Here is a 26,889-nt window from a genome sequence, read left to right on the forward strand (position 1 = left end):
ACCCCAAGAATATTTTGTTATATGAATATCTGAGGATGCAGTACATCAAAAGAACAGATCCTTTTAAACAACAACAAAAAACTGTTTTATTCTAGCTTCATGCATTCTTTTTTATAAACAATGTCAATGGCGGGGAAAGAATGAATTTAACACTGATGAATAGGTTTGTGAGTGAATTAGTGGAACAGTATAATTTAATGCAGAAAGTGGAAAGACCAAGTTAGTGGGGAAGTTTTGGAGAAAAGACCAACAACAATTAACTTTGGGAGTCCAGTAATAGGAAGCCACAATTAAACAATTATGAAACATTATTTAGGGCAGGTGTGGTCAAGTCTGCTTCTCGAGATCAATGCTGCAAAGCTGAGCTCGAACCCTGGTCAAACACACCTGAACAAGACCATCAAGGTCTTCTCAAGTTACAGGCAGGTGAAAAAACACTGGGAAAGGGGATTTCATGATAATGTATCTAGCAAAAATATTCTTAGTATGAGTGCCATTTTCTGAGGCTGATGGGAGATTTCACTGCCTCTTCTTTTGTATGTTCATTTTTCTTCCCCGGAAGAGATGCATTTTGTCCTGACAAAACTAAAAACTAAGAACTAAAATACAAAGCAACTTTAAATAGCATTCAAAGTATACATTTTATCAATTCTTGCTTTCCCTGGGAATCGAGCCCATGACACTGGCGTTGCAAGCGCTAAATGCTCTTCTGTATGAACTACAGGAAGGCTTTTTTTGTGTTACAGATTTTATTTTGAGCATTGCAAGCAACTTGGTAGTAAAATGTGCACAGCACTACAACTTATCCTGGACTATGATGAAATTAAGATAGTTCAAACTATTTATAGCTTATTGTTTCGAAGTTTTAAAATTTTAAGTTTGCACCCTGAGATGTCACCCTCCAGAAAGTGTAGTGGTTAAATTGGATAATGTGTGCCTTGATAATCACATCACATCATTGACGTCATTGAATGGCTGTCAGAGTTGTACGTCAGTCAATCATGCTTTGTGGATACCATAGAAATGAATGAGAAATTTCATAAACCGAATCACACAATTGTCTGTGATTTCTCTGGTAAAACATAAATTATTTCAGTTTAAACCCTAAAAAAATTGATCAATCAAAATCCAATGTTTAATTGTAAACACATTGAATATAGTTATGTTCAATTCCTGAAGAAAGAGTTATTTTTTGCCGGTAACCGGTCGAGCCGGTTCACAGATTCAAACTGAATAAACAGAGCAATTCCAAGAAGTTCCTCATACCATCGGTGCTCGGGCCCTAATTAAGTTTCAGTTCCGGGTTGATGACGCAAGACGCACATCCGACGCACACACACACACACACACCTAATGAGCCAATAAGCATGTCCAGAAATGCAGCTATGTTTCCAGTGATCCCGAAGACCTTGATCAGTTGGTTCAGGTGTGTTTCATCAGGGTTGGAGGTAAACTCTGTTGGAAATTGGCCCTCCAGAAACTGAGGCTATGTTCACACTGCAGGCCAATCAGATCTTTTCAGGCAGACTGTCCGCACTATTCATTGCAAGTGAAGAAATAAAATGTGTGTGTCCATACACAACCAACCTATCTGCATGGGTAGCTTTGGTAAGGACGTAGGCCTACCCACGTATGTGACGAGGCTTTCAAAGCGGATGCAGGAAAAATGGAGGTGCATCATTTCGGTCTCTAAATTCGCGGTGGAGAACTCTTACATCGCACAAGACCAAACTCAGTGACGGAGGATCTTTGGACACACTGTTTGAATACCGTACGAATACTTCTGGTATTTCTGTCTCTGGTTTTCACGTTATCATTGTGTGTTGCTTTAAGAGTGATGCAAAAGACAATTTGAAATTCGGCAATTTGAAGTGTATCTGTAAAAATCTGATTGGAATTGCATTTCCGATCAGAGATCAGAGACCACCTCTTAAAGGGATAGTTCACCCAAAAATGTAAACTCTGTCTGTATTTACTCTCCCTCATGTTGTTCCAACCCGTAAGACCTTCGTTCATCTTCGGGACACGAATTAAGATATTTGTGATTAAATCTGAGAGCTGGATCACTCCTCCATAGGCTTCTAAGGGATTGACACTTGTTCCCCCTAAAAGTTATTAAAGACATCGTTAAAATAGTCCAAGTGACTACAGTGGCTCAATCTTAAGTTTATCAAGCGACGAGAATACTTTTTGTGCGCAAAAAAAAACAAAAATAACGACTTTATTTAAACTATTCATTTCCTTCTCTGTGGGCCTCGAGTCAGTTCACTAGTGTAACAGCGCAGCGCTTCTGTGTTGTACGTCACACGTGGGCTCACTATTGGCCGACACTGGTCATGTGTGTGATGCGTGTGACGTACAACACAGAAGCCTATGGAGGATGATCCAGCTCTCAGATTTAATCAAAAATATCTTATTAAAGATGAACGAAGGTCTTATGGGGTTGGAACAACATGAGGGAGAGTAATTACGGACAGCATTTTCATTTTTGGGTGAACTATCCCTTTAATGTGGTTTCAATCAAATGCAGAAAAAATCTGATTTTTTTTTTTTTTTTTTCAAAAACTTTCAAAAACGAATCTGGATAAAATCAGTCTGAACATAGCCTGAGTCCAACACCCCTGCTGTGAGGGATAGAAGTTCACTGCATTCAATGGATTGTACTGTTGTTTGACAACATACCAATTGTTCTGTTTTTTGACAAAAACTCCATTAAACGGTTTGAAAAGTTCTATGTTGTAAACATTGCGTGATCTAGGACCTTTATACAGTGTGTGCCATTGTAAAGACTGTAAGTCTATCCCTCACAGCCTCGTTTTCATCCGCGTTAAAGGAGTAGTTCACTTCAGAATTACAATTTCCTGATAATTTACTCGCCCCCATGTCATCAGAAATGTTCATGTCTTTCTTTCTTCAGTCGGAGAGAAATGAAGGTTTTTGAGGAAAACACTCCAGGATTTTTCTCCATATAGTGACTTCAATGGAGTCCAACGGGTCGAAGGTCCAAATGTGAGTTTCAGTGCAGCTTCATAGTCTCGACACGATCCAGCCGAGGAATAAGAGTCTGATCTAGACAAACCAGCGCACATTTATGACAAAATAAACTTATCAGGAATGTTTAATTCTGAAGTGATCTAATCCTTCAAATTCAATATGGAAAGACCTGACTAAGGTCTGTAGGATTGGACACCTGGGTTAATTGAATGATTCAATGACTCACTCATAACACACAAAACAACACTGGGTTGTTGCCATCAAATGGCATAATGGTAACCTTTTTGGTGAATGAATTTAAAAGTTTAAAATCATAGTATCTGCAGCTTCTTGATCTAGGCAGGAACGTGTCACACACTAGAGGATCTTTGGTTACTTCATGCGCTTCAATCTGGGGCTTTTGTTGCAAAGCTTGGTTCTTGTAAATAACACGAATGCTCCAAAGGTCTCTTTCAAAAGAAGAACACTTGGTTTCCGTTCCAAGATCTTATCTTAGTACAATAGTTGATCACTGTATCATATTCTGTGCCCTTGACTGCAGTTTCTCTTCTTCCCAGGGGTCTCACCGGTGGACAGGCACGGGGTACGAGGCTTGCGTTCCCCAGTTAAATCCCCCGTGCCGAAGCTGGGCAGCCCCATCACGGCTCCTCTGGCGCCCATGGCCGGCCTACAGAAGCTGCCTCAGTGCACACGCTGCGCAAACGGCATTGTGTAAGTGCCATGTATTGCTGCTTATGGTTTTACAATGTTAGTATGATTTTTACATCAAAAATTGTCATAATTTAGAAATAAAAGGCATTTTTCCTACCCTGATTTTAGCCCTCTGGTTTAAACGCTCTGTTTTAAGGGGTGTGTCTCTGTGAGACTTCAGTGTAAACGCCCACTGTTGTGATTGGCTGACAGCTTTGCATATTAAATAAGTATTACATGTGGAACTTTTAGCACGTTTTTACAAGAGTTCTCAAGATTTACAAATCGTGAAAAGTGTTGATTATAGCATTATATTTAGATAGTGGCATGAAAGGGATCTCGTCATTGTAACTCGATTTCTGCACACTTACTAATGCGTTCATGATTACTAACTGCGCAAACACAATGTAAATAAGAGATTCGTTGATTATAACGGGAGTTTTGGCGAGAGCCCAGAATTCAGTCACTGACCCAGACAGCAACATTGTTTCGGCCCAGATCCGGCCCACATCCGGTACAAGTGGATTCCACACGGATGTGGGCCGACACTGTTGCTCTCTGGGGATAAACTTGCTCTGTTTGATTAACAGCTCCAGCGATTGTAAAGGGAGTGTTCTTTAAATCGCTTTAAATATATAATTTAATCCCAGTTTAAATAACAGATTATTTTCATCCTTCTAAGAGAAACAATGTGAAGTACACCATTTAGTAACTGGTTTGATTTACTGACAAAAGAACAATTTTGAGACAAAACCATCTGGCTGTGGCCTACATGAATCATTACATATCAGAAGTCACTGGTGATTTTGGTTAGACAAACGATCTGTAACAAAGCAATAGTGACACAGTAAAACCTTTTTTACTCGCATAAGTGCCGTTCCTGTCGATCCAATATAGAAGACGACACAGCATTGTTTTTGAATTTCAGTCTCTGCGAATCCAATGCAGCGACTGTGTTTTTCCACAAGCTGGCACTGCACAACATTTGCACTCTTCAAATGCATATTTATCGCTTAGTTGTTTGATCCAGTGTTAGCGTCACGTCTGATATTTACCTACTACTTGTCATGCTCGAATCAGTGGGCGGGGCTACTGAACTTTAGGGCTTGTGATGTCACCAAAAAGCTCTTAGTACTCCTTAAAAATCGATTTCTGTAAAAGAAAATATCTCCCTTTGCTTTGAACTTTGAGCGTTGTAACTTTATAGATGTTGTTTATGCTCAAACAACAACATTACACACTAACTAAAGTTAGAACGGTGAAATCATAATCAAGGACCCCTTTAAGAATGTTTAAATATACAGCAATATTGGCTGAGGAAAGCCCCTAAATGAACATCAAGACACTAGATAGTATTGAATAGACTTAAGAAGCCAGTAGATGTTTGGTTTATTATCTTTAAACATAAGCCTGTAAGTCGTGTCTTGAAGTAAATGAATGACTTGAACAGTGACATGCTCATTGAATAGGTGATTGTTAAATGAAGCCAGGCCTGCTGCAGCATGTGGCACAGGTGTTCCCGATGATGATAATACTGTAAGTCACTCTTCTGCTGTTGGCACTTTCCCACAGGAAAATTAGTAAACAGTGATGTCATATATGATAAGAACAGCTCCACAGAAGAAGGAAACAATGCGCCCATTGTAAATGCTGTTGATAGATATTATAGCCTTCAAATATGTACCTGTTCATAGAGATTTATAATAGGAAGTGAATTAGTGATAAGAGATTGTCCAATCAGCCGTCAGGGTCGCATAAAAGACATTTGTGCTTTCTGTTTTATATCCTGGTTGGGTCATGTCATGTCAGAATTTTTTCTCAGCCCATTTATGAAAGGAATTTATTCTTTGCTCGTTTACTGACTAAACATTACCTGCTAATCCTACATTAGCAACTGTTGACCACCATTTTTATCATACAAGCCTTTTCTCTTTTAAAAGTCTAGTATAAGGATAGTTTTTACAACATTTGTTCAAAAACTTTAGATGATTTTCACTTTAAAATAATTGTCCAGATCACTAGTAGTTCCTAAAGAGTGACTAGGTAACACTTGAGTAATTAGCTATGCATTTTAGACCATGTTGAGAGTAAAAAAAAGGCAGTTACACATATCTCAGATACGTTAATGTTGTGATTATTACTTAATTCATAATTCTTTATCATTTGTCATAGTTAGTTGAAATATATTAAAGTCCCCCTGTGGCGAAAATCCAGCTTTAATGTTTATACGGTGTTTTTAATATGCTTTAAGACAAACCATGTGTAAATTCACAAGTCGAGAGCATTGCTGAGTATTTTCCCCTTAAAACTGCAGTGAACCAAAGACAGTCTCAAAAACACGGTTTGAAATGGCTGGTGTTTCTGACGTCACAAACTACCTTGTAACCAATCAGATCAACGTGTGATCGTCAACGAGTGGATCTCTGAGTGAGTGAGTGGAGGCGGGGCTCATTTGCATATTCACAGAACCGTGCATACTAAATGAGGCAAGCGTGTCGAGTTACATTCAAGATATTTTAAGGCATGAAGAAATAAAAATAAAAAACGTTAAAATATGTAAGTTTGTTGATCAAGGATGAGTTTTAAGGGATAAAATTGACTACAGGGAGACTTTAAATGTAACCTTTTGTTGAAAATGGCATAAAACATTTTTCGAAACCAACATTATAGTATATTTCTGTTTTTTGTATAAAGATTGTCCTTTTCTTTCTCCTGGACCATTGACCTAATTACCAAATGAAGTGACAATAAAAGTAACAATAAATGTAATTTAACAAGCGTCTTATAACTGTTTTAACACAGGGGAACGATTGTGAAGGCCAGAGACAAGCTGTATCATCCCGACTGCTTCATGTGTGATGACTGTGGGCTGAATCTCAAGCAGAGAGGATATTTCTTCATCGATGAGAGTCTGTACTGCGAGACTCACGCCAAGGCTCGTGTTCAGCCTCCCGAAGGCTATGACGTGGTGGCCGTCTATCCCAACTCCAAAGTGGAGCTGGTCTAGGCACACACACTCACACACACAGGTTTCGTTGAGGATTCAGCTTGGCAAAGTGGAAATGAGAATAACAAACGCCTGAAGCTCTTTTTTCAGTCCCTGCTCGACTTTATCCCAGACTCACGTTCTGTAGTTTGCTAACCTCGTACTGAAATCGACTTTTCTCTGCCGCCTTTCTAACTATCTGACTGAGCAAGTCTGGTATTGCTTTAAGAAGAAAGTTTGAAATGTAAGATAACCGAATGGCCCAGATGAACATCTGTTCACCTAGATTCCAGTGGCACACCAGCGGTTTATTTCTCTGAACGCTGTGGTGAACTTGAGGTGCTCGGAAAGGCCACGAAGAATGTCTCAAGCCATGTGGAAAATGGAAATTGTATTCATTTATTCAGAGAGTTTGGGACGGTATGTTTATTCTTTGGCTAAGAAGTCACGCTGTGTGTTTTTTCTCGATGAGCAAGCTTCCATCACCACCACATCCAGCTTTATCTGAAGAAAATGAGTCTGCAGGAATGGAAAAATGTCATTTGATTGCCTTTGAGCAGATTTAAGGTCCTTGCACACTGAGTCCGATTTTTCGTATTCGTCATCCTAAAAATTCGTCACGCACACAAACTTTGCACATTGAGTTTGATACGTATTAATTAATCCGTTGTGGAAAAATTTCGCAAAACAATACAAAATGGAGTTTCAAGCAGTGAGGATAATTTTGTTCTTAAAAATAAAGTCACCTCAGATAACAGATCACTCTAAATTATAAAAAAAATCATGCTTTTCTGTAAAGCTGCTTTGAAACGATGTGTATTGTGAAAAGCGCTATACAAATTAATGTGATTTGGATTGAAATTGAGAAAGAGAAAAATAATATTGGGTCCATCATCCAATCCTGAGATTGCATAGAGAGGAATTATCCCGATGATTCAAAGTTTACCTCAGGATGTCAGTGGCTTATATGCTACATATTAAAAAGAAAAACCACCAATTACCAATTGATCCTGAACAGTTCTGTACTTTGGCGTTCGCTTGTACCTCTCAAACGCCTCTCAAAATTCTTGCAGGGGATGCAAAAAAATGCAGAAATTTGAACCGATCCAATTTTTTTATGACGGAGGCAGTGTGTAAACGTGATTGACTCAACGTGAGGTCGTATTTATTTTTTAACGAGCGAAAATTTCTGATGACAATTTTGGACTCTTATATGCAAGTATGTGAATGCGATTTGACATGTAATTGCGTTCCTAAAAGTATCAAAACACAATTTCTATTGCAACTGCGCATGGCATTCTCAGAAAAAAGCTTCTATGGATGGTTTTCTCATTCACATCAACCACCATCATAGTGAAGCAACAGTTTGAAGAGATCGTGCTGAATCATCATACCAGCTTATGTAATATCTTCTTTCGCCTATTTAGTAAATTCATCATGTTTTTTGTTTAAAGCTAACCACCTGATAACATTTGATTTAATGGCACAGTCATTTCTAGGTGACTCGAGTACTGATGTTTGTTATTACTGACATTTTATGTTCAAAAGCAGAGTTGAAATGTGTTGGCCAAGCATTTATGACTGCGTTTGCATATTTGCGTACATTATGTGATTTAAACTAAAACTTTTATCTAGATTTTTTTAAATGTTTTTTTGATTGTGTGGCTGGCTTCTTCGTGTAAAACAAAACCAGAATAGTAAAGTAGATGTGCTTTTATTTTTTGTCTTCCCTTTATCTGGTGACACATTTGTAAATTCTGTTAAAAAAAAAGAAGGAAAAAAAGAGAAATGTTTGTTTTTCTAGTTTCTAATGAATGATATATACATGTGTGTGGGTTTTGTTGTATTAAGAGTCTACTGTAAATAATTTGAATGCTAACAGATCATCTTTAAACATAATAACAGCATAAACAGAAAACGAATTCTTTCTTTCTTTTTTTTACCAAGAACTTAATTCTTATTCCAAACCCTTTTGCCGTTCTTTCTTCCATGGAAAACACAGAAATAATGCTCATGCTAGACAGATGCAGTTGAGCTTCCAAAAAGCAGCATGAAAGTATTATAAAAGTCCATATGACTGCAAGTCTTCTGAAGCCATATGATAACATGTAGGGAACAGACCAAAATTGAAGCCAATATTGTGTTGGGGTCAGTACTTTTGAGACAATTTCTCATTTATGGTCACGAATGTGCATGCAAAGTTTTACACTGGTGTGTTTTGGAAAGACTGTACAATTTTTGCTTATAATTACTGTTTATTGGTCAAATCAAGTCCAATTGGTTTCTATGCAATTTGCCAAAAAGCAACAAATCCAAGGGGTCCTAATACGCCCTTTTACAAAGTCTTGAGTTCGTTTTTGGTGTGCACCAGAATATGCTGTTGTTCAAAAAACACGATATTCTTCACATATTTTACATTATTACAGCTCCTCTCTGTAAAATGCGGCAGAACTTTGTCTTAATATCATTTATAAAGAAATTCACCCCTCTCACAGTTGTCATTAATTAGCTATATAGATTAGCTATATAAGATTCAACTTGAGTGTAAAGCGTAACTTATGCGAGTAATGCGACGAACTGCTGATATTTACGCTACGCCATGACACACACCGCTAATTCTGACGTCATGAGTTGCGTAAGTTGCGCTTTAGGCGTAAGTAGAGACTGTGTATGTTCGTTTAGCTAGAATTAAGCTAGAATTTTACTTTGTAACGTGTTAAATATGAGTATTTTTCTTACACAAACTCATCGCATTGCTTCAGAAGGCCTTTATTAACCCCCCGGAGCAGTGTGGAGTGTGTTTATGATGGATAGATGCACTTTTATGAGCTTCAAACTGTTGGTTGCAATTCACTGCCATTGTAAAGCTTGGAAGAGCCAGGATATTTTTTTAATATAAGTCCGATTGTATTGGTCTGATACACCTAGGATGACCTGAGGGTGAGTAAATCATGGGCTAATTTTCATTTTAAAGTCAACTACTCCTTTAATTTCAGGCTGTTCTACAATCACAAAGCCTTTGATTATCTGCTTTAGGTGTGTTTAATTAGGACTGGAGCTGAACTCTTCCCTCCAGACGCAGGATTGGGCATCGCTGTACTAAAGCAGGTCCACAGTAGTAAGAAACTCATGGAAGTTTTGAATCACAGACCTGGGGCCGGTTTCACAAAGCTATTTTATTTTAGTCTATAGAGTTAGACAAGTCTAAAATTTACTCATAGACTAGTCTAATGCAAGTTAGACTGTTTCATAAATAAAGACTGACTTAATTTAGACCAGAAAATTTAGACACCTTAACCCAGGCTAACCCAGGTCTAAGACTCTGTTACCTTGGCAACCAGCAGTAACAATCAGGTACAGTACAAACAGCCAAAAGAAAAGGGAAAATGCTCATAATTTGTGGTTTGCTGACGACGTTATGGAGAGAGCTATGAGAAGGGAAAGGGTTTTAGGATATTTCCTCTTAAATATTTATTTTATGGCATCTTGTCCCATGTTTTTGTATCTTTTCTGTACGTCTTTAACGCTCCGCTCAGCGGTCGGATTAACGCTGTTAACTGTCAATCTTTTTCCAAATTAAACATTTCTTCTTGTTACTACATTCTCCGCTAAATTTCCCGAGCAAAATGTCCTCTTAACTGTTATACTCCTCAAACACACGTTTTCCGCTTGGGTAAACTGCACTGAGCGGTTGAATGCGCTTACTCGATCCGCCATGTTTTTTTGTTTTGACAAGTGTCTTATTTTACCCAGAATGCATTGCAGTGTAGTCCTACTTAAGATAGTCAGAGTCTTGAGTGCTTTGTGCAACGGTCTGATTTAGATGTCGATCTGAAGTCTGACTATCTACTATATCTAAGCCATAGTCAAAGTCTATCTTTGTGAAACCCATAGATATATACACTAGAAGTGGCCTTGGGGGTCTAACCATCTTGGAACAGGGGTCTTGTCATAGGAAGTAGCTGGGTGACGCTGAATTCATGGATGATGCCGGACTTTTGTGCTGCGTATGAATGTTCACACGAACGAAATCTTAAAACCAGCCAGCAAGGGATTACATTTCACAAGAATGTGAATATTTGTAAATTTTTTAAAAATTTCTCTGGACTTGGAACGATTTCTCTGGACTCAATGATAAATACATGTCTGACCGTTGGAACGAACCAAAACAACTCGAAAATCGCATTCATGACGATTTATGGTGATTTTATTTCCGTTAGAGCTTTTCCTACATTGTATTCCTACGATGTATTAAAGAGGAGGAGCTCCCCTGATCCAAGATGGCGGCTCTATTGACGCATTCGTTCCAATCAACGGCCGTAGCCAAGGCCACATCTAGTGTATATATCTATGTGTGAAACCGGCCCAAGGGTTGGCGAATCTGAAGAGCTTCCCGTGAAGGAACATTAATGCAGATCCATTTTCCCTCCAACCTTAAACACATCAAGGTCTTCAGGATCTCGAAAGCTACATGCATGGGAGTTTGATCAGGGTTGGAGCCAAACTCTGCAATAAACTGAGATTGTTACATAAACTCAACTGTAAAATACTGGTGGCGTTTGCTGTCTTCCTTCCGTCACAACGAGCCCGTGTGCTTCTGCTGATCAGACGCTCTACAAAAGTGACCAACATTAAAATCTTTCATTGCTTCTTCAAAGCTCCTCAGTTTCCATGTTTTCTTGTCGAAGTTTGCATGTAAATGAGAGGGGTTTGTGTTTTCAGCTGTCGAGGTCAAACTGCAGCTCTGATGCACGGCTCACGCTTTCCTAATCACAACCAGAACTCGTTCTGCTCCTCTCATTCCTTTCTTCTCCGACTGATCCTCTCCCGCACAATCCCGGATGTTGGCATCGTCTGAAATACACAGTGGTTAATATTGTGGCTATATATCTGAGTCTATATCAGTTGGATCGTTCTAAAAAATATTGTGGATTGTGTTGGTACTTCATACTGAGACGTTTTAGTGATTAATGGGTTTAAAATATAAATAAATTGGAAATATCAGATGGGTTTCCACCAACGAATAGTGTTAACTCCACTTGATTTTTATCATAAACACATAATTAATCTGTCAAATAACTTTTAAACTGATATAATCCATCATGCATTGATCGAGTCGCTTCATAAATTGTGGTTAATCGCATGGATTACTTTAATAATGCCTTTACTGCCTTTCTGAGGCTTCGAAGTGGTATTAGTGTCAATGGAGACAGAAAGTTCATTAAAAATATCTTCATTTGTGTTCAGAAGATTAACGAAAGTCTTACAGGTTTTGAACGACATGGGGTGAGTAATTAATTATTAATTTTTGGGTGTACTAACCCTGTAACAAGTAAATTAGCAATAAATATGTGTGATTGCATACATACAATAATTAAACAATACAATAATAAATAATTTTACACGCATAAAGGGTTAGTTCACAAAAAAATGAATAATTTTCTAACCTTAATGTCCTTTCAAAACAATTTTTTTTTATATTTTTAATGAATTTGAGAGATTTCTGTGCCTGCATTGAAAATCCATTCTGTCAAAATTCTGACACTCTGAAAAGTTCATAAAGGCTTAATCCATATCGTTTGAATCAGTCGAATCCAATCATATCGATGTTTATATAAATCAGACCGGTATTTGGTATCTTGGCAAATCTGAGCCCATTTTTAAACCCTTTTCTGAACCTGAAAGATCTCTTGCCAAGCAGAAGACCTGGGTAAAGTTGGTTTGAAGGAAGATACGCCACACATGACCAGTATACAGGATGTTATGGATGACTTCTGAACTAGACAAAACACCAGGAAGAGCTATTGAACAGCAACAAAACCAGCTAAACCAGCATCTTGTAAGCTGGGTCACTGAAGGATTGTGAAGATCCCGAGGCTTGCATGCAGAAGCTCTGCTGAGTCACACGCTTCACAAGACCAAGTTTGGACAAAGGTTTGGAAGGCAGATGTGGAGAGTCTGGCTTCGATTAAGAGCAGAAAAATAGAAGCAGATATCTGTGCATCTTCCTCTGCAACATAGCTAAAAATAACCCAGCAGCTTTGTGTATTATAAAAACCAACAATCATTACAGACCATCAGAAAGTGTCTTGGAAGCCCCCTCAAGGCCAGCTGGAGCACGCACTTCAGTTCTGTGCCAACGGCTGGTCAAGAACATGGTGAATTACAAGCAAATACTGGAACTGTTTATAATGATGTGTTCTGGCGTGTACGGGGACTGCATATAAAAGTTACTGCAGTCATATTTTATTCAGGACAAGAAAGTAACCCAGAATGTTGGGATAAAGGGTGTTTCCTTCACTCTAAAAAATCTTGGGTTATTTGTTCTACCCAAATCCTGGGTGGGGCCTTTAGGCTTATTTTTTACGTATTTGGGTAGTTTTTGTGTTAACCAGCTCCTGGGTCAGACGTAACAACCCAGTGTTTGGGTAGTTTTTGTGTTTCCCAGCACCTGGGTCAGACGTAACAACCCAGTTTTTGGGTAGTTTTTGTGTTACCCAGCACCTGGGTCAGACGTAACAACCCAGTTTTGGGGTAGTTTTTGTGTTACCCAGATGAGATCCTGGATCAGATATAACAGCCCAGGGACTGAGTTAATTATTGCTGGCTTTTTGCCCAATTTTTTATATTGGTTATATAGCCTACATGTTTGTGTACATTTTAGTTTATCTATAAATTGGTTATTGTTATGTATATCATTTAATTTTATGCAAAGCAACATAAGGGTGTGATGTGAGTCTCCTAACGAGTGGACGTTAAGTATCCTAATGATCCAGAGACGTTACTGTGGAAATGGGACAACAGAGACTGGTCCATCACACTTGAATTACTAAAATGTTTAATTTTTACTTCTAATATTTGTTAAACAAACTTAAATGTTGGCAATATGTATTAAAAATTATATAAAATATACTATAGGCTACTGTAAAAATATGATTGAAAATAAAGGAGTTCATGAAAGCCAGTGGTTGTATCGAGTATTTTAAAAAAGTTTAGAGGATTTAAGTTAATCCGTAGACATTAATTCATGTATGAAGCAAAAAAAGAATGAATACAAAAAGCTAGTATTAGTACTGAATTAACCCAGTGTAATGGGTTAAATAAAATAAAAACAATGTTCTGGGTAAAATTAAGTCAAGTCACATTTATATAGAGCTTATAACAATATAGATTGTTTCAAACAGCTTTAAAAAAAATAACCCAACATGTGTTCTGTCCTAGCCTTGGGTTGAAAACAACCCAAATTGGGTAGTTCTCTTACGAGAGTATCTCTCGTACTGCGTAATATCTTACGCTATGGGGAAAACCTCTTTTCCACGAGATATTGAAGCCAAAAATTATCCTTTAATTTTGATTAATGTAAAACGCTGTGCGGCAGCGTGCAGACATAGGCAAGACGGCTCGCGCGCCTATTGGCTGCCCTGCGGCAACAGCAGCAAGCCTATCGAGAGAGGCCCTGCGTGACGTGACATCCAATGGGGGTGCTTCGCGCCCATTTCGTCGCGTCCCGCCAGAATAGGCGTGGCCTTGGCCTATAAATACGCTCGACAGGCTGATACAAACTGATTTTCAACTCTTCAGCGAAGCACTACTGCATCGCTGGATCCGGAGTGAGAAGCCGCGCCGTCTGATTGTAAGCCTTCTGCGGGACGAGCCTTCGAGCCTGAAGTCGCTGGCCTACACCTCGCCGCCTTCAGCCGCCGTACCTGCTACGCTTTCCGGCGTTCATATCCTTTTCACTGCTGAGTGTGTGTTCGCCGCTGCGACTCACACTCTATCTCTGTTTTGTATCTGTTCTAAAAGAGCAAGCGTCTTTTTGAAGACGCTTCGTTCCTGTGGAACTATTGCCATGGTGACTCTGAGGACTTGCCTGGCATTTTCTCTCCGAGTCTGCACTCCCGCCCGCTGTAGTGCCGCGCCGCAAAGCGCCGTATTCAGCGGGTCCTCGAGCCTTCTCCAGCCCGTGAAAGCTCGCCGGTTCGCCCGCCAGCTTCACCAGCTTCAATCGAGTCGCTCACTGACGGACAACGGCCGCCGCGCGCCGCCGCTTCCGCCATTAGTGACGACAAGATAGCTGCATCGGTAGAGGAGGCCAGCTATTGCCATGGTGAGTGAGACTCCCGCCCGCTGTAGTGCCGCGCCGCAAAGCGCCGTACTCAGCGGGTCCCCGATCCTTCTCCAGCCGTGAAAGCTCGCCGGTTCGCCCGCCAGCTTCACCAGCTTCAATCGAGTCGCTCACTGACGGACATCGGCCGCCGCGCGCCGCCGCTTCCGCCATTAATGACGACGAGATAGCTGCATCTGTAGAGGAGGCCAGCTGCTATATCCCCGCGTCGGACAGTGAGGATTGGGCGAGCTCTGTGGATCTCCCCCTTCTGCCCGCGAGTCGTCAGGGAAACGGGGCAGCATTAAACCGCGGCTAGCTTTCTTTACGTTATAAGAAAGCTACCCCGCCCCCTGTGGGCATGCGTCATCGGCGAAATGAGGATAGAGTGTATTTTTAGTCCCGCCGAGGCCGGACCAATCTCCATTTCTCAAACATTTCTCAGTTCCTCTTAGTTTGAGCGGCTGAAAATGTCAATATTGCAGCAATGAGCCTGTTGTATAACACGCACGCATGCAAACAAACGCCAACACACACAAAACTGTGATGACGCTCTATTATGTGGTCGAGCTATTTTAAGCTTTTGTCGTTTCCCCCTGTGGTTCAGTGGCGAAACCTACAGCCATCGCACGGGAGACCCGTGTTCGATCCCAGCTCTCGCAGCAGATAAAATTTAGTCTCGCCGCGGCCAGACTTGCACTGATACTTTTCGCTCGATCAGTTCCAAGAAAATGTGACTGTTCCAGTGTATTTTGCAGTAAACAAGCCGGTACCATGGCCCGCTTGCCTGCACACCAATGCTGTTTCCACGGCGACCCAGAAAAATCATATAAGCAATGTATTGTCTGGTATTCCGGCCACAGCCGATGGTGTTTTGAGTGTAATAAAAATGCCCACAGCCCAGTGTTCATTTCTACACACAAACACAGCCCGCCACAGTGCAGGGCTCGCACATATGAAATCGACTCATGTCAATTGTGCATTAAATGTAGTGAATGTGCCCACAACCCAGTGCCCACAAACACTACACACTGCATGTGCCACGTTTTCTGTAAAACGAAACCAACACACATACAGTCAGCTAAGACCCACGGTGTTTAAGTCTCGCCGCGGCCAGACTCCACCGAAACCTCTCGCTCGTTCAGTTCCAAACAATGTGACTGTTCCAGTGTATTTCGCAGTAAACAAGCCGGTACCACAGCCCGCTTGCCTGCACATTAACGCCATTTTTACGGCGACCCAGATAAATCCAATAAAGAGTGTATTTTCTGGTGTCCCGGCCATAGCCGATGGTGTTATGTGTGTTGTAAGAATGCCCACGTCACAGTGCCCATTCCCGCACACAGACACAGCCCGCCACAGTTCAGGGCTAGCACAAATAAAATCGACTCATGTCGATTGTGCAAACGTAGTGAATGTGCCCACGACACAGTGCCCACAAACACTACACAGTGCGTGTCCCACGGTTTCTGTAAAAACGAAACCAACACATATTCAGTCAGCGCAAGCCGACGGTGTTTTCAGTGCAGTAAATGTGCCCGCTGTCCCGCGCCCACATTCACTCACAGACACGCTGAACCCTACGGGGTTTGTCCCGCTCGTTCTCTCTCCACAATTTGTCATAGAGAAAGCGAGTGCGAACAGGCTGCCCGCCGTGATCGGCGCGCCCCCCGCCTCGCACACTTTAAACACAGTGTTCATGTCTCAGCACACCGAAGCTCTGTAGCCGCCGCTGTGCCGCGGCCAGAGCCCGGATATCATTCTGCCTCTAGCTATCCACGCGAATGCATGGGCAATGCTTCCCGGGGTATCAGAATGGGTGTTGAACACTATAAAGAGGGGCTATTCGCTACAGTTCGCTCGACGTCCCCGCCGTTGCACGGCGCGTGTCGAAACCACGGTGGACAATGAAGTATCTCATCTACTTCGAACCGAAATAGCGAAACTACTGAGCAAAGGGGCCATAGAACCTTTATCTCAGAGCGAAGGGGGTGTATACAGCAGATATTTTCTGGTACCGAAAAAAGACGGGGGTCTCAGACCCATTCTAGATCTGCGACAATTGAACAAAGCGCTTCTGAAACGCAAGTTCAAAATGCTGACAACCAGCAAAATCCTCGCGCACGTGCGCCAGGGAGACTGGTTCATGTCAATAGATCTGAAAGACGCCTATTTCCAAATACAGATTGCGTCACGTCACAGGCGATTCTTGAGATTCGCCTTCGAGGGCCAGGCATATCAATACACAGTCCTACCGTTGGGCCTGTCTCCAGCACCCCGTATATTCACGAAGTGCATGGACGCGGCTCTCGCACCCCTGAGACTTCAGGGCATGCGAATTTTGAACTACTTGGACGACTGGTTGATTCTAGCTCGATCACGATCAGAGCTCATAGAACACAAGACCGCATTACTCGAGCATCTCGAGAATTTGGGTCTCACAGTCAATTGGGCGAAGAGTTCGCTGTCTCCCAGCCAGAAAATCTCCTTTCTGGGAACAGTGATGGACTCGCTGTCTATGACAGCACGTCTGTCGCCGGAGCGAGGACTGAACATTCAGCGCGCCGTGAAATCCTTCCGCCGCGGCTCTATAGTCCAGCTCAAACGGTTTCAGAAAATGCTGGGCCTCATGGCCTCAGCATCTTAAGTACTTCAGCTGGGCCTGCTTCGCATGCGCCCACTGCAGTTATGGCTGAAAGCACGAGTTCCGCCCGGGGCTTGGGCCGCTGGTCTGTTTCGCCTCAGGGTCGACAGGAAATGCGTCTCGGCTCTGAAACCTTGAAAAAAGCCGACTGGTACCAGTCAGGCGTGAGTCTGGGGACTCCCTCGAGTGTGATGGTGGTGTCCACGGACGCCTCCACCTCGGGGTGGGGAGCGCTGCTCGAGGGCAGACCGTTCTTTGGCCAGTGGTCAGAACGGGAGAAGCTCCTACACATAAACTGTCTAGAAATGCTGGCAGTAGACAACGCGCTAAGGTGTTTTTGTCCCCAGATAAAAGGCCGCCACGTCTTAGTCCGGTCGGACAACATGTCAGTGGTGGCGTACATAAATCACCAGGGCGGCGTCAGGTCCCGAAGCCTTTACAGGCTGACGAAACGCTTCCCTGGGCTGGGCTCAGCACAACCTGCTTTCACTGAAAGCAGCGCATGTGCCTGGTCACCTGAATCTGGGACCAGACAGACTGTCCAGAAACAATGTCCCAGCAGGGGAATGGTCGCTGCACCCGCAGACGATCCAACTGCTGTGGGAGACATTCGGCAGAGCGCAGGTGGACCTGTTCGCGTCCCAGGAAAACGCTCACTGTCCGAACTTTTTCTCCAAGAGCAGGGACGCGCTGGCCCACGTATGGCCCCGACGCCCCCTCTATGCTTTTCCCCCCGTCTCGCTCCTGCCCCAAGTGCTGGAACGAATCAGGGAAAATGGATGCCCAGTGCTGCTCGTGGCTCCGCTATGGACGAACCAAACCTGGTTCCCAGTCCTGATGCAGCTGGCCAGCACTGCCCCGTGGCCGATACCGGTGAGGAGAGACCTCCTCTCTCAGGCAAAGGGCTCGATTTGGCATCCTCGCCGTCTACATTTATAAGGTTCTATAACCTAGAAGTTCCCGCCTTACAGGCCAAGCTGCTGTCGGTCTAGAATTCAGTACTATCTGTCCCGCTGCGCCGGCGCAGAATGCTGAGTTTTGATTGAGTATCGCTCACTGATCGATGGAACAGCTCCATGGGTGTTGAATAGCCCGTATTTTTGCCCAGTTCAGGCTGAACGCGTTCACCCTGTCTGCGGGATATACTGTTGACATAACTAGCTCCTATGGGATGCTATTTCGTGGGGAATGATGCTGGTAGCCTCTCTTCTCCGACTCTCTGTGAGTCTACGGTGATTATGCACTATATGAGCCCCGGGCTACTGCCCTTGGGACTTTGGTGTCGGATCCCAGTACGCACGGCGTCTTACATTGTGTTCCCCATAGCGTAAGATATTACGCAGTACGAGAGATACTCTCGTAAGAGAACGTACTCGGTTACTAACGTAACCTCGGTTCTCTCTAGAGAGGGAACGAGTACTGCGTATCTTGCCGTGCATACAACAGCGCTGGTTCGCTTCAACGTTGAAAACCAGTTTGTATCAGCCTGTCGAGCGTATTTATAGGCCAAGGCCACGCCTATTCTGGCGGGACGCGACGAAATGGGCGCGAAGCACCCCCATTGGATGTCACGTCACGCAGGGCCTCTCTCGATAGGCTTGCTGCTGTTGCCGCAGGGCAGCCAATAGGCGCGCGAGCCGTCTTGCCTATGTCTGCACGCTGCCGCACAGCGTTTTACATTAATCAAAATTAAAGGATAATTTTTGGCTTCAATATCTCGTGGAAAAGAGGTTTTCCCCATAGCGTAAGATATTACGCAGTACTCGTTCCCTCTCTAGAGAGAACCGAGGTTACGTTAGTAACCGAGTACGTTTTTAACCCAGTTTTCTGGTGGGGTTTTTTAGATCTTTTTTTTTTTTTTAGCATAATCCAGGGTTCTCATTGTCATGGAAAACCTGACTGGGTATTGACAAGAGAAAGAAAAGAAAAGGAAAAGCCATTTAATTGTTTCACCTGGTATCCGACACAAAACCTGAAATGTTTCAGCGATCTCTAGCCTATTGTTCTTGTAGGCTATAATCGTTACTATTTCGACAAACGTCTAGAAGTCATTGAAATCCGTTGTTGAAAAGGTGTGGGAACCTCTTCTAAAACAGACGAGGCACAATCAACGATTCACCCACGAGTGTTTTTCTTTCTTTTCTGTTTGTGTGTGACTGTGACTGGCAGACACATAGTTGAGCAAACCTCCGTGAAATTAGTGGTTTGACAGAATCCAGCGGCTTCTCACAACATTAATTTGATGTCATCGTCTTACTAAACAAGTGCTAGACGAGAGAAACCCATCCTGAGCCTCGGGAAAACATCTTCATTTCTCTCATGCACAGCCCGATAACCAGACCCGGGGTTGCCGAGTCCACGGTTTCCGCCCGGAACTGGGCCGCTGCTTGTTTGTTTACCAAATTTATTTTTGGCTATTTCTTTTTTGTTTGACATGTTTGAATGAAATATTTTGATTCTCTCACTGTATATTTTGCCAATGGTGGGACTAAGAGCGCAAAGAGACAGTTTAGGTTTTTTTTTTTTGTTGCGGCATTAACTAGCAATTCATTTTAAATTGTAAGAATATTTTGAAATGTTTATTTAGATTTGTATTATTTATTTAACTAAAATGTATTTTTCAGTTGGTGCTTGCTGCAGATTTCAGTAAGGATTGGACAGCATGTGACTGCGAGATAGATTTGATTATTTAATGAAACATGTTGGCCTGGTTTTACAGACAGGGTTTAGATTAAGACAGGATTAAACGCTAGTTTAATTAGGAAATATAAGTAGCTTTTATTAATGTGCCTTAGAAAAAAACATTACTGTGTGAATCTTGAGACAAAACAATGAAATATAATAGTGCAAGTTGCTTTCATTTAAAGTAGTCAAAATTTGTATTCCTTAAACTCATCTTTGATCACCAAAATTACATATTTAAAATGTTTTTCACATGCCTTGAATGTATCTTGAATGAAACTCGACACCCTTGCCTTACGCAATACCAGAGATCTCTGGAAAGGGAACAATGGGGTCCAATAATGTTTGGATCTGCATGAATCTTCACCCAAAACATCTGAACACTGCAAATAATTTGTAAACTCAATTCAATTCAAAAGATCATCAAACGTACAGTCACACCAAAATGTATTCAGACACCTTCACCATTTCTCACATTATCAAAGTTTATTCGCGATAGTTTAGAAAATGGTAATAAAATATGACAAGAACTCAGTTGATATTTCACTGGTTTTGTCCGTCCTTCTGTTAGACTCTCACACATGAATTATGTTGAATATCTGTCAGCTGTTAAATTTAACTACACAATTAGATAATACCAGTTTAGCTCAACCAATCACCAAGCAATGCTTCATGTTGTTCAGTCTGTGGTGTAAAAAGGTGCATTAGCAATTAAAGAAAAAACATGATCAGCTCAAAGTGTCTGAATCATTTTTGGTCCCGAATTTGTATAGATGTTACTGGTAGTCGCTGTGTGAAGAATATTTGGGTATAATATGTCACAGTTGCTTTATTTTGCTCTCCTCACTTACATAAATGAAATATAGTGTCCTGCACACACTAGTAAAAAAAATACAAAAAATGATATCCGGTGTCTGAATAATTTTTGGTTTGACTGTATATCCAAATTTTTATGATGAAATTTTATTTCCATAATTTTTTTTTTTCATATTTTATTGGCATATAAGAGGTCATAACACCCCGGCACTGTTGAATTAAAGATGTTTGTAGGCCGTTCCCAGCCTCAGATTTCCTGCTTTATGGTGCCATCATCTGGTAGAGACTAACAGACACAAAAATAATGACAATTCCTGTTTACACACTTATGTCCAGATTTCATAATGCGTTTAAGTGGCCTTTTGACAATCTCTGTTTTTGTTGCGATGATCTAGCAGAATTTTTGTGTGGTATTCAAGACCCAGATATGGCTTGAAATGTTCCCATGTAGTTCACCTTAAGCTTCTAAGCCCTTAAAGGTCCCATACTGTCAAAACTGAAATTTCCTGGCTTTTTTCATGATAACAGAGGTCTTGGCTCTATGAAACTACCATATAAGTTTCAAAACTGTCGATCCACAGACACATGCAAACAGCCTGCGTAAACTAGCTTTGCCTTTTCACAATGGTGGGTCACTCAGAAAACAACAGGCCAATCAGAAGAGAGGCTCATGAATATTAAGTAGACAGGCCAATCAGAAGAGAGGCTCATGAATATTAAGTAGACGGGCCAAAATCGAGCTGTTCTTGCCAGAGCTCCTGAGAAAGGAGCTGTAAAAATATATTGAAAAGTTTTTTGGTACATATACCGCAAATATATATTCTTAAGGACATCTAAACCTAAAATAAAACTTCCGAAAGTTGTACAATATAGGACCTTTAAAGACAGAAATCCAGAAGAACTTGAACATAGTACCTTGATGCCACAAGCAATATTTATTCAATGAAGATCTTTCAGTCCTATAAGCATTTTTTGTCGTGTTAGTACATTATTTTCATACACCTCCTTTTATGGTATCTTTTATGTGAACTGAGAATACAGACAAGTAGCAAAAACTGAATCGCCACAGTTAGAGGATGTTCACCCAGCCTTTTCACTTTATAGCAAATAAACAAAGGGGATTTAAAAACAGATCTTGTTCAATAGCTTGACATTCTAGCTTTATGTAACATTCTTCACTTTTTTATATTTAATTATTGGTCTGTCTGTGTTAAAAAAAATTATAAAATCAACAATGGCGATTCCATTAATTTTTTGCCAGGGGTTGTACATTATATTTTATGTGCAGTCCATGCATCTCAGGACAGGAGAACACACACTGAGATAGTTCAAGAGGACCGAGTAACTTGTACGATTTGCTTTAATGTTAAACCTGTAACATCTATCGTTTCATATTTGATGCATGAATTTCTAAAGCCTCTAAATCATTAACATGATCAAAACACTGCTGATAAACCTGTTGCACACATCTACTCCATGCCTTTCATCGTCTGATTGATATTTTCAGCATACCTAAAAGCATCTCCCTTCAGGTGGTGGTTCACGTCTTTGTGCTGTGAAATCTTTGAGCTCTTATAAAATAAACGTTTATATTGTTAGTAATATTTCAACATGAACTCTGGCTATGTTTACACTACAACGATGTACTAAAAGTTTTTTTCCATGTACAGACAACGATCCCTGTTCACACAAATGCTCGAAAATGACAAACTAAGAGTGGAAAACTTGTGCATTTGGGGGGCTGGAAAATAAAACTTTTGAAAGGGGGGATTAAAAGCTCAAGATTTTGAAACGATTCGTTAAAAAAGTAGCTTACATGGACACAATAACGGTATTTTCAAAAACTTGCATTTGGAAAGTTGACACCCTTAATGGACTGAAGAAACGTGATGGATAATCAAGTAAACTTGCATCAAATATTACCCATCAGGCTTTTGAGGAAGGTTTATTTGGTCATCAGTCAATCATCATTGTATTGCAATAATATGTTTAAAAGTTACAGTGCTTAGTGAGATATTTAAATGAGGATAAATTGTTCATCATTGGGTATAGAAAATGTATACCCAATGATGGGTATATATATAGAGAGAGAAAAGAATAGAGGCTGAGAATAGAATAGGCTGAGAGACGAGCATGTGATCTGAATCCCCTCTCACAAGCTGCACTGCTTAAAGGCAGCGTAAGAGACAGCTGAACCAGTAAGCATCTGGGTTACTTGTAGGCCATTTACTATTTGGACCAAGTCATACACAGAAGAGGCTCCCAGGCGTTTCCCTGCCTGCTTTAAGCGCATCCATTCTGTCACAGTGGTGTCTTTGTCAAGTTGCAAGGTGGCCAAGGTGGTCAAATGCTGCAAACTGTTGTGTTTCCAAAACTGTGGAGGTCTTGCATTTTCTGAGGCCATGTTGAAGGGTCAAATACTAAGAAATGATCACATGACTTGAGGGAGTCATATCTGATTTCAAACTCTTCAATTAACCCCCAGAGTAAGTTTGTTTATCTCTGTCAGCATCAGCATTAGAAACAGTGTGTGCCATGGCCTTCACCATCAAGCAGAGGTGTGAACTGTCCAATGGCCAGCATGAGTTCATCCTTACATTATCCAATGGTCAGCTTTTTCCTTCTGAAACCTAATGGATGTGGTCTTCAAAATGTGACCAATGTCAAGCATGTTTGACCAAAATCACAGAAAACGTTCTGTGCAGATATGCTGCAAGTCACTGTTATCACTCATAGCCAGTTGCATTTTAATGGCTGGCAATAATATAGTCTTGACATTTTTAAGTGTTTCATGCCTCCATGCAGACCATCTGATATTATGAAACTTACCCAGTTTCACAAAGGAGATCCCATTTTCTTCACACAGCTCCTTCAGTTTTTTCTTTTGCTCCACCTTTTTGTAAATAAAACTGCAGCAGCTTGACCACAGAGCGATAAAATGTCTCACAGTAAGTAACGTTGAAATCAGCTGATTTTGCGCAATTCTCCAGTGCACAAGGGAGTCTCCAACCACAGCAAGTCGCCGGCGTTTTGGCACAACGACGTTGTACATATACCGACGTTGACAGCAGCCCCGTCTGTGCACACAGCGACCAACTTTGTTGTCCAGTCATCAAAGCCTGCGTCCTGGAAAAGTCTCACAACTCTCTCTGTTAGGGCCTGCGCAGTTCGTTCAGCACCCAATTCAATCAGTCCAATAAAGTCTGAGGTAAACTCTCCATTCCTGGACACAGAAACAATGTAAACGATTTCCTGTTCAGTTTTTGTGATGTCCTCAGATTCATCAAAAAGCAGCCCCCAAAATTCAGCAGGCTGCAACTTGGCTGGTAAGCATGATCCATGTGCCCCCTTCATGTGAATGATATGCACCTCCGACATTTACTCCTAGCCGCTTCAGTGAAGGAATATCCTCAGAATAGGAAGACATGGGACGTGCGTGTTTAGCTTTATGGAAGCCGAGGAGAAAAATATCAAACAGAGCTTGCCACTGTTCTTCATTCAGCTTGTCTCGCCATCTGGCAAGTGGGCGACTGGACATTTCTTCTCGGCTAGCTTGTTTATTAGCAATAGCTTGCGCCACAATCGTGTGCTCTTTTCATGTTTGTCAAATAAAGGAATGTTGAAATTCTTTGAGCCTTTAAAAAACGCACCCGTTTTGTCTGCTAGATGTGGATTTGAGCGGCAAATCTTGCACCACATTTCAGTGCACTCATCGTTAGCTTCAAGCCACTGCACATCTTTGAGCCACTTTTCCGAAAAAAGTCTTTTTTTCGGCTCTGGCTCCAGTTGGCGTTTCTTTGTAGGTGTCGAAGCGCCAAAGAAGCTGGTTAATTTCTTGCTTTTTGGACATCTCTTACAGTATAACTTAGCTGACAAGCAACATGTCGTGTAAGGTTAGATGAAAAGATCGGTTAGGTACGCAAAGGCGCGGAGTAACACAAGTCGCATTATGCATTGTTGATTTTTGTCGCGCATGCGTACCAGTTATGTCCACCTGTGCTTATATCAATTATTCAAACAGCAATCCAAGCAGAAATTTTGATACAAATACTCTCTAAAGGACATGTTAATGGAAAAAGATGCTTGTCCCTCAAAAATTCAAGATGGCTGCCATTTTTAAAGATGGCCACCGTTCCTGGCGGATATTCATTATTTCAATTGTTCAAATGGTGATGCAAGCATAAAATTAGGCAGAAATACTCTTCAAGGAACACTCTTTTGGAAAAAGGTATATGCCACTCAAAAAATCAGGATGGCGACCATTTTCAAGATGGCCACCATTTCTGTCAAATAGTCATGTCTGCTTTGTCTGCCTCCTCTCCGGCTTAGTTAAACTTGCCAGGGATATAAATTCCCCGCCGGCATAAAACTCAGGTTCATTGGAGTACACAAGCCTCTCCACCACAGCCAGGTGCAGTCCACAGACAGGAAGGGCCTCTGTTAGAAAAAGGAAGTGGCCAGTAAAAATTCAGGAAGGAAAACATTTTTGAAGATGGCTGCCCTCCTTTCCTATGTTCATTGCCACAGTTTCCAAAAATTGATACAAGGATTCAAGAGAAATGGTGGCCATCTTGAAAAAATGGCCACCATTTTGAATTTTTGGGTGGTCAACGCCCTTTTCCCAAAAAGTGACCCTTAGAGAGTATCTGTGCCAAATTTCATGCTTCTATACCAATTTGAACGATTCTCTTGAAATATGCCATTAATCTGCTGCACTATTAATAATAGACTTCACTGTGCTTCTAGGCACTGATAAAGCCTTTTAAAATATGTTGTATCTATTTCCTAAATTGTGCCTGTCCACAACTTTATCCCGGGGATCTTTTGACAATGCCTTGCCACCCATAGTTGATTGTTTACTTCAATTGCACTACCAAGGACTGAAATGCTTCAGGAAAAGATGGTTTCATGCTGAGCTAATCAAAATGACCACAGCTGATCACAATTGAAAGTCAATTGGTTTTGTGTGCCGTTGAGAAGGTGATTAACTACACCTGGTTGGGTTTACAAGTCATTTTTAGGAGATTATTTTTCCAACTCAGGCCCCGTTTACACGGGAACGATTCCGGGTGAAAACGTAAAAATATTTTATCGGATGTGCCTTTCGTTTACACGACGATGGCGTTTTGGGGGCTTAAAAACGCAAAAAAGTGAAACCACCCTCCAGAGTGGAAATCTTAAAAACGCTCCACCGTCGCGTTCCCGTCTAAAGGGTTAAGACACAAATCTGCTCACGGTGGCTCTCGTCGCGTACGTGTTTACGTCACAGGCATGCGCCAGTACAGGAAAATAACCAACAAGTCGGATTATTTCCATACATCGGACCTTCAAGTTGCCCTAGCAGCTGATAAACGTAAAAGTCTTTTCAGCAGTTGTACAAAATATTCTCAGATATTGGTGTTATTGTGTGGCAGTGCTTCACATTGCCACCTAGCCGCCTGTAGTGCATTCTACATTGAATTTCACACACTTTTGCGTCACCATATGCACGCGGATTTCCCCCCCATAACGCTCGTCTAAACGCAGAATCAAAAGTGATAGCACAACGCCACTTTTGCGTTTTCTCTTCAGATCGTTTCCGTGTAAACATAGCCTCCTCTTTTTCAATTTGTATTTTTTTTTTTCTGACAAGTTGGTATATCTTTCACTTGGATGTTATAAGTTGTAAATACAGCTGAAAACAAATAGTTTGTCCATTTTCATTTCAGGTTGCAAAGCAACAAAACGTGATTTTTAAAAGGGGGGTTATTTACTATACCCACTGTATATGCACTTCCTGTAATCAGACCTGCAAACTCCGCAGAGTAAAAAAGGTGACAGTGTCGCGCTGGGCGGGGGGTGATCCAAAAATCTTAATTTTTTAGATTTTAACATGCAAACGACACATTTCTGAGCGCTTTATTAAACAGAAATTTGCTGTTGGTGTATTAGCCCAAAACAACATGCTCGCCAGATTGTTGATCTAAATAGCCC

General features: G+C 41.4%; 1 protein-coding gene across 1 annotated transcript in view; it reads left to right on the forward strand.

The window, feature by feature from the left end:
• The window catches only part of pdlim4 (PDZ and LIM domain 4), a 53,109-nt gene extending 44,521 nt beyond the window's left edge, over window positions 1-8,588 (forward strand). Inside the window, exons 6-7 of the mRNA XM_077224844.1 lie at window positions 3,552-3,705; window positions 6,487-8,588. Of these exons, the coding sequence (XP_077080959.1) occupies window positions 3,552-3,705; window positions 6,487-6,691 (359 nt within the window). The 3' untranslated portion in view covers window positions 6,692-8,588. The remainder of the gene's footprint in view (window positions 1-3,551; window positions 3,706-6,486) is intronic.
• The last annotated feature ends 18,301 nt before the right edge of the window (window positions 8,589-26,889 follow it).

The sequence above is a fragment of the Siphateles boraxobius genome, unplaced genomic scaffold (assembly GCF_051911475.1).
Source record: "Siphateles boraxobius isolate OS27281-9 unplaced genomic scaffold, OSU_SipBor_1 92, whole genome shotgun sequence".
Lineage (NCBI taxonomy): Eukaryota > Metazoa > Chordata > Actinopteri > Cypriniformes > Leuciscidae > Siphateles > Siphateles boraxobius.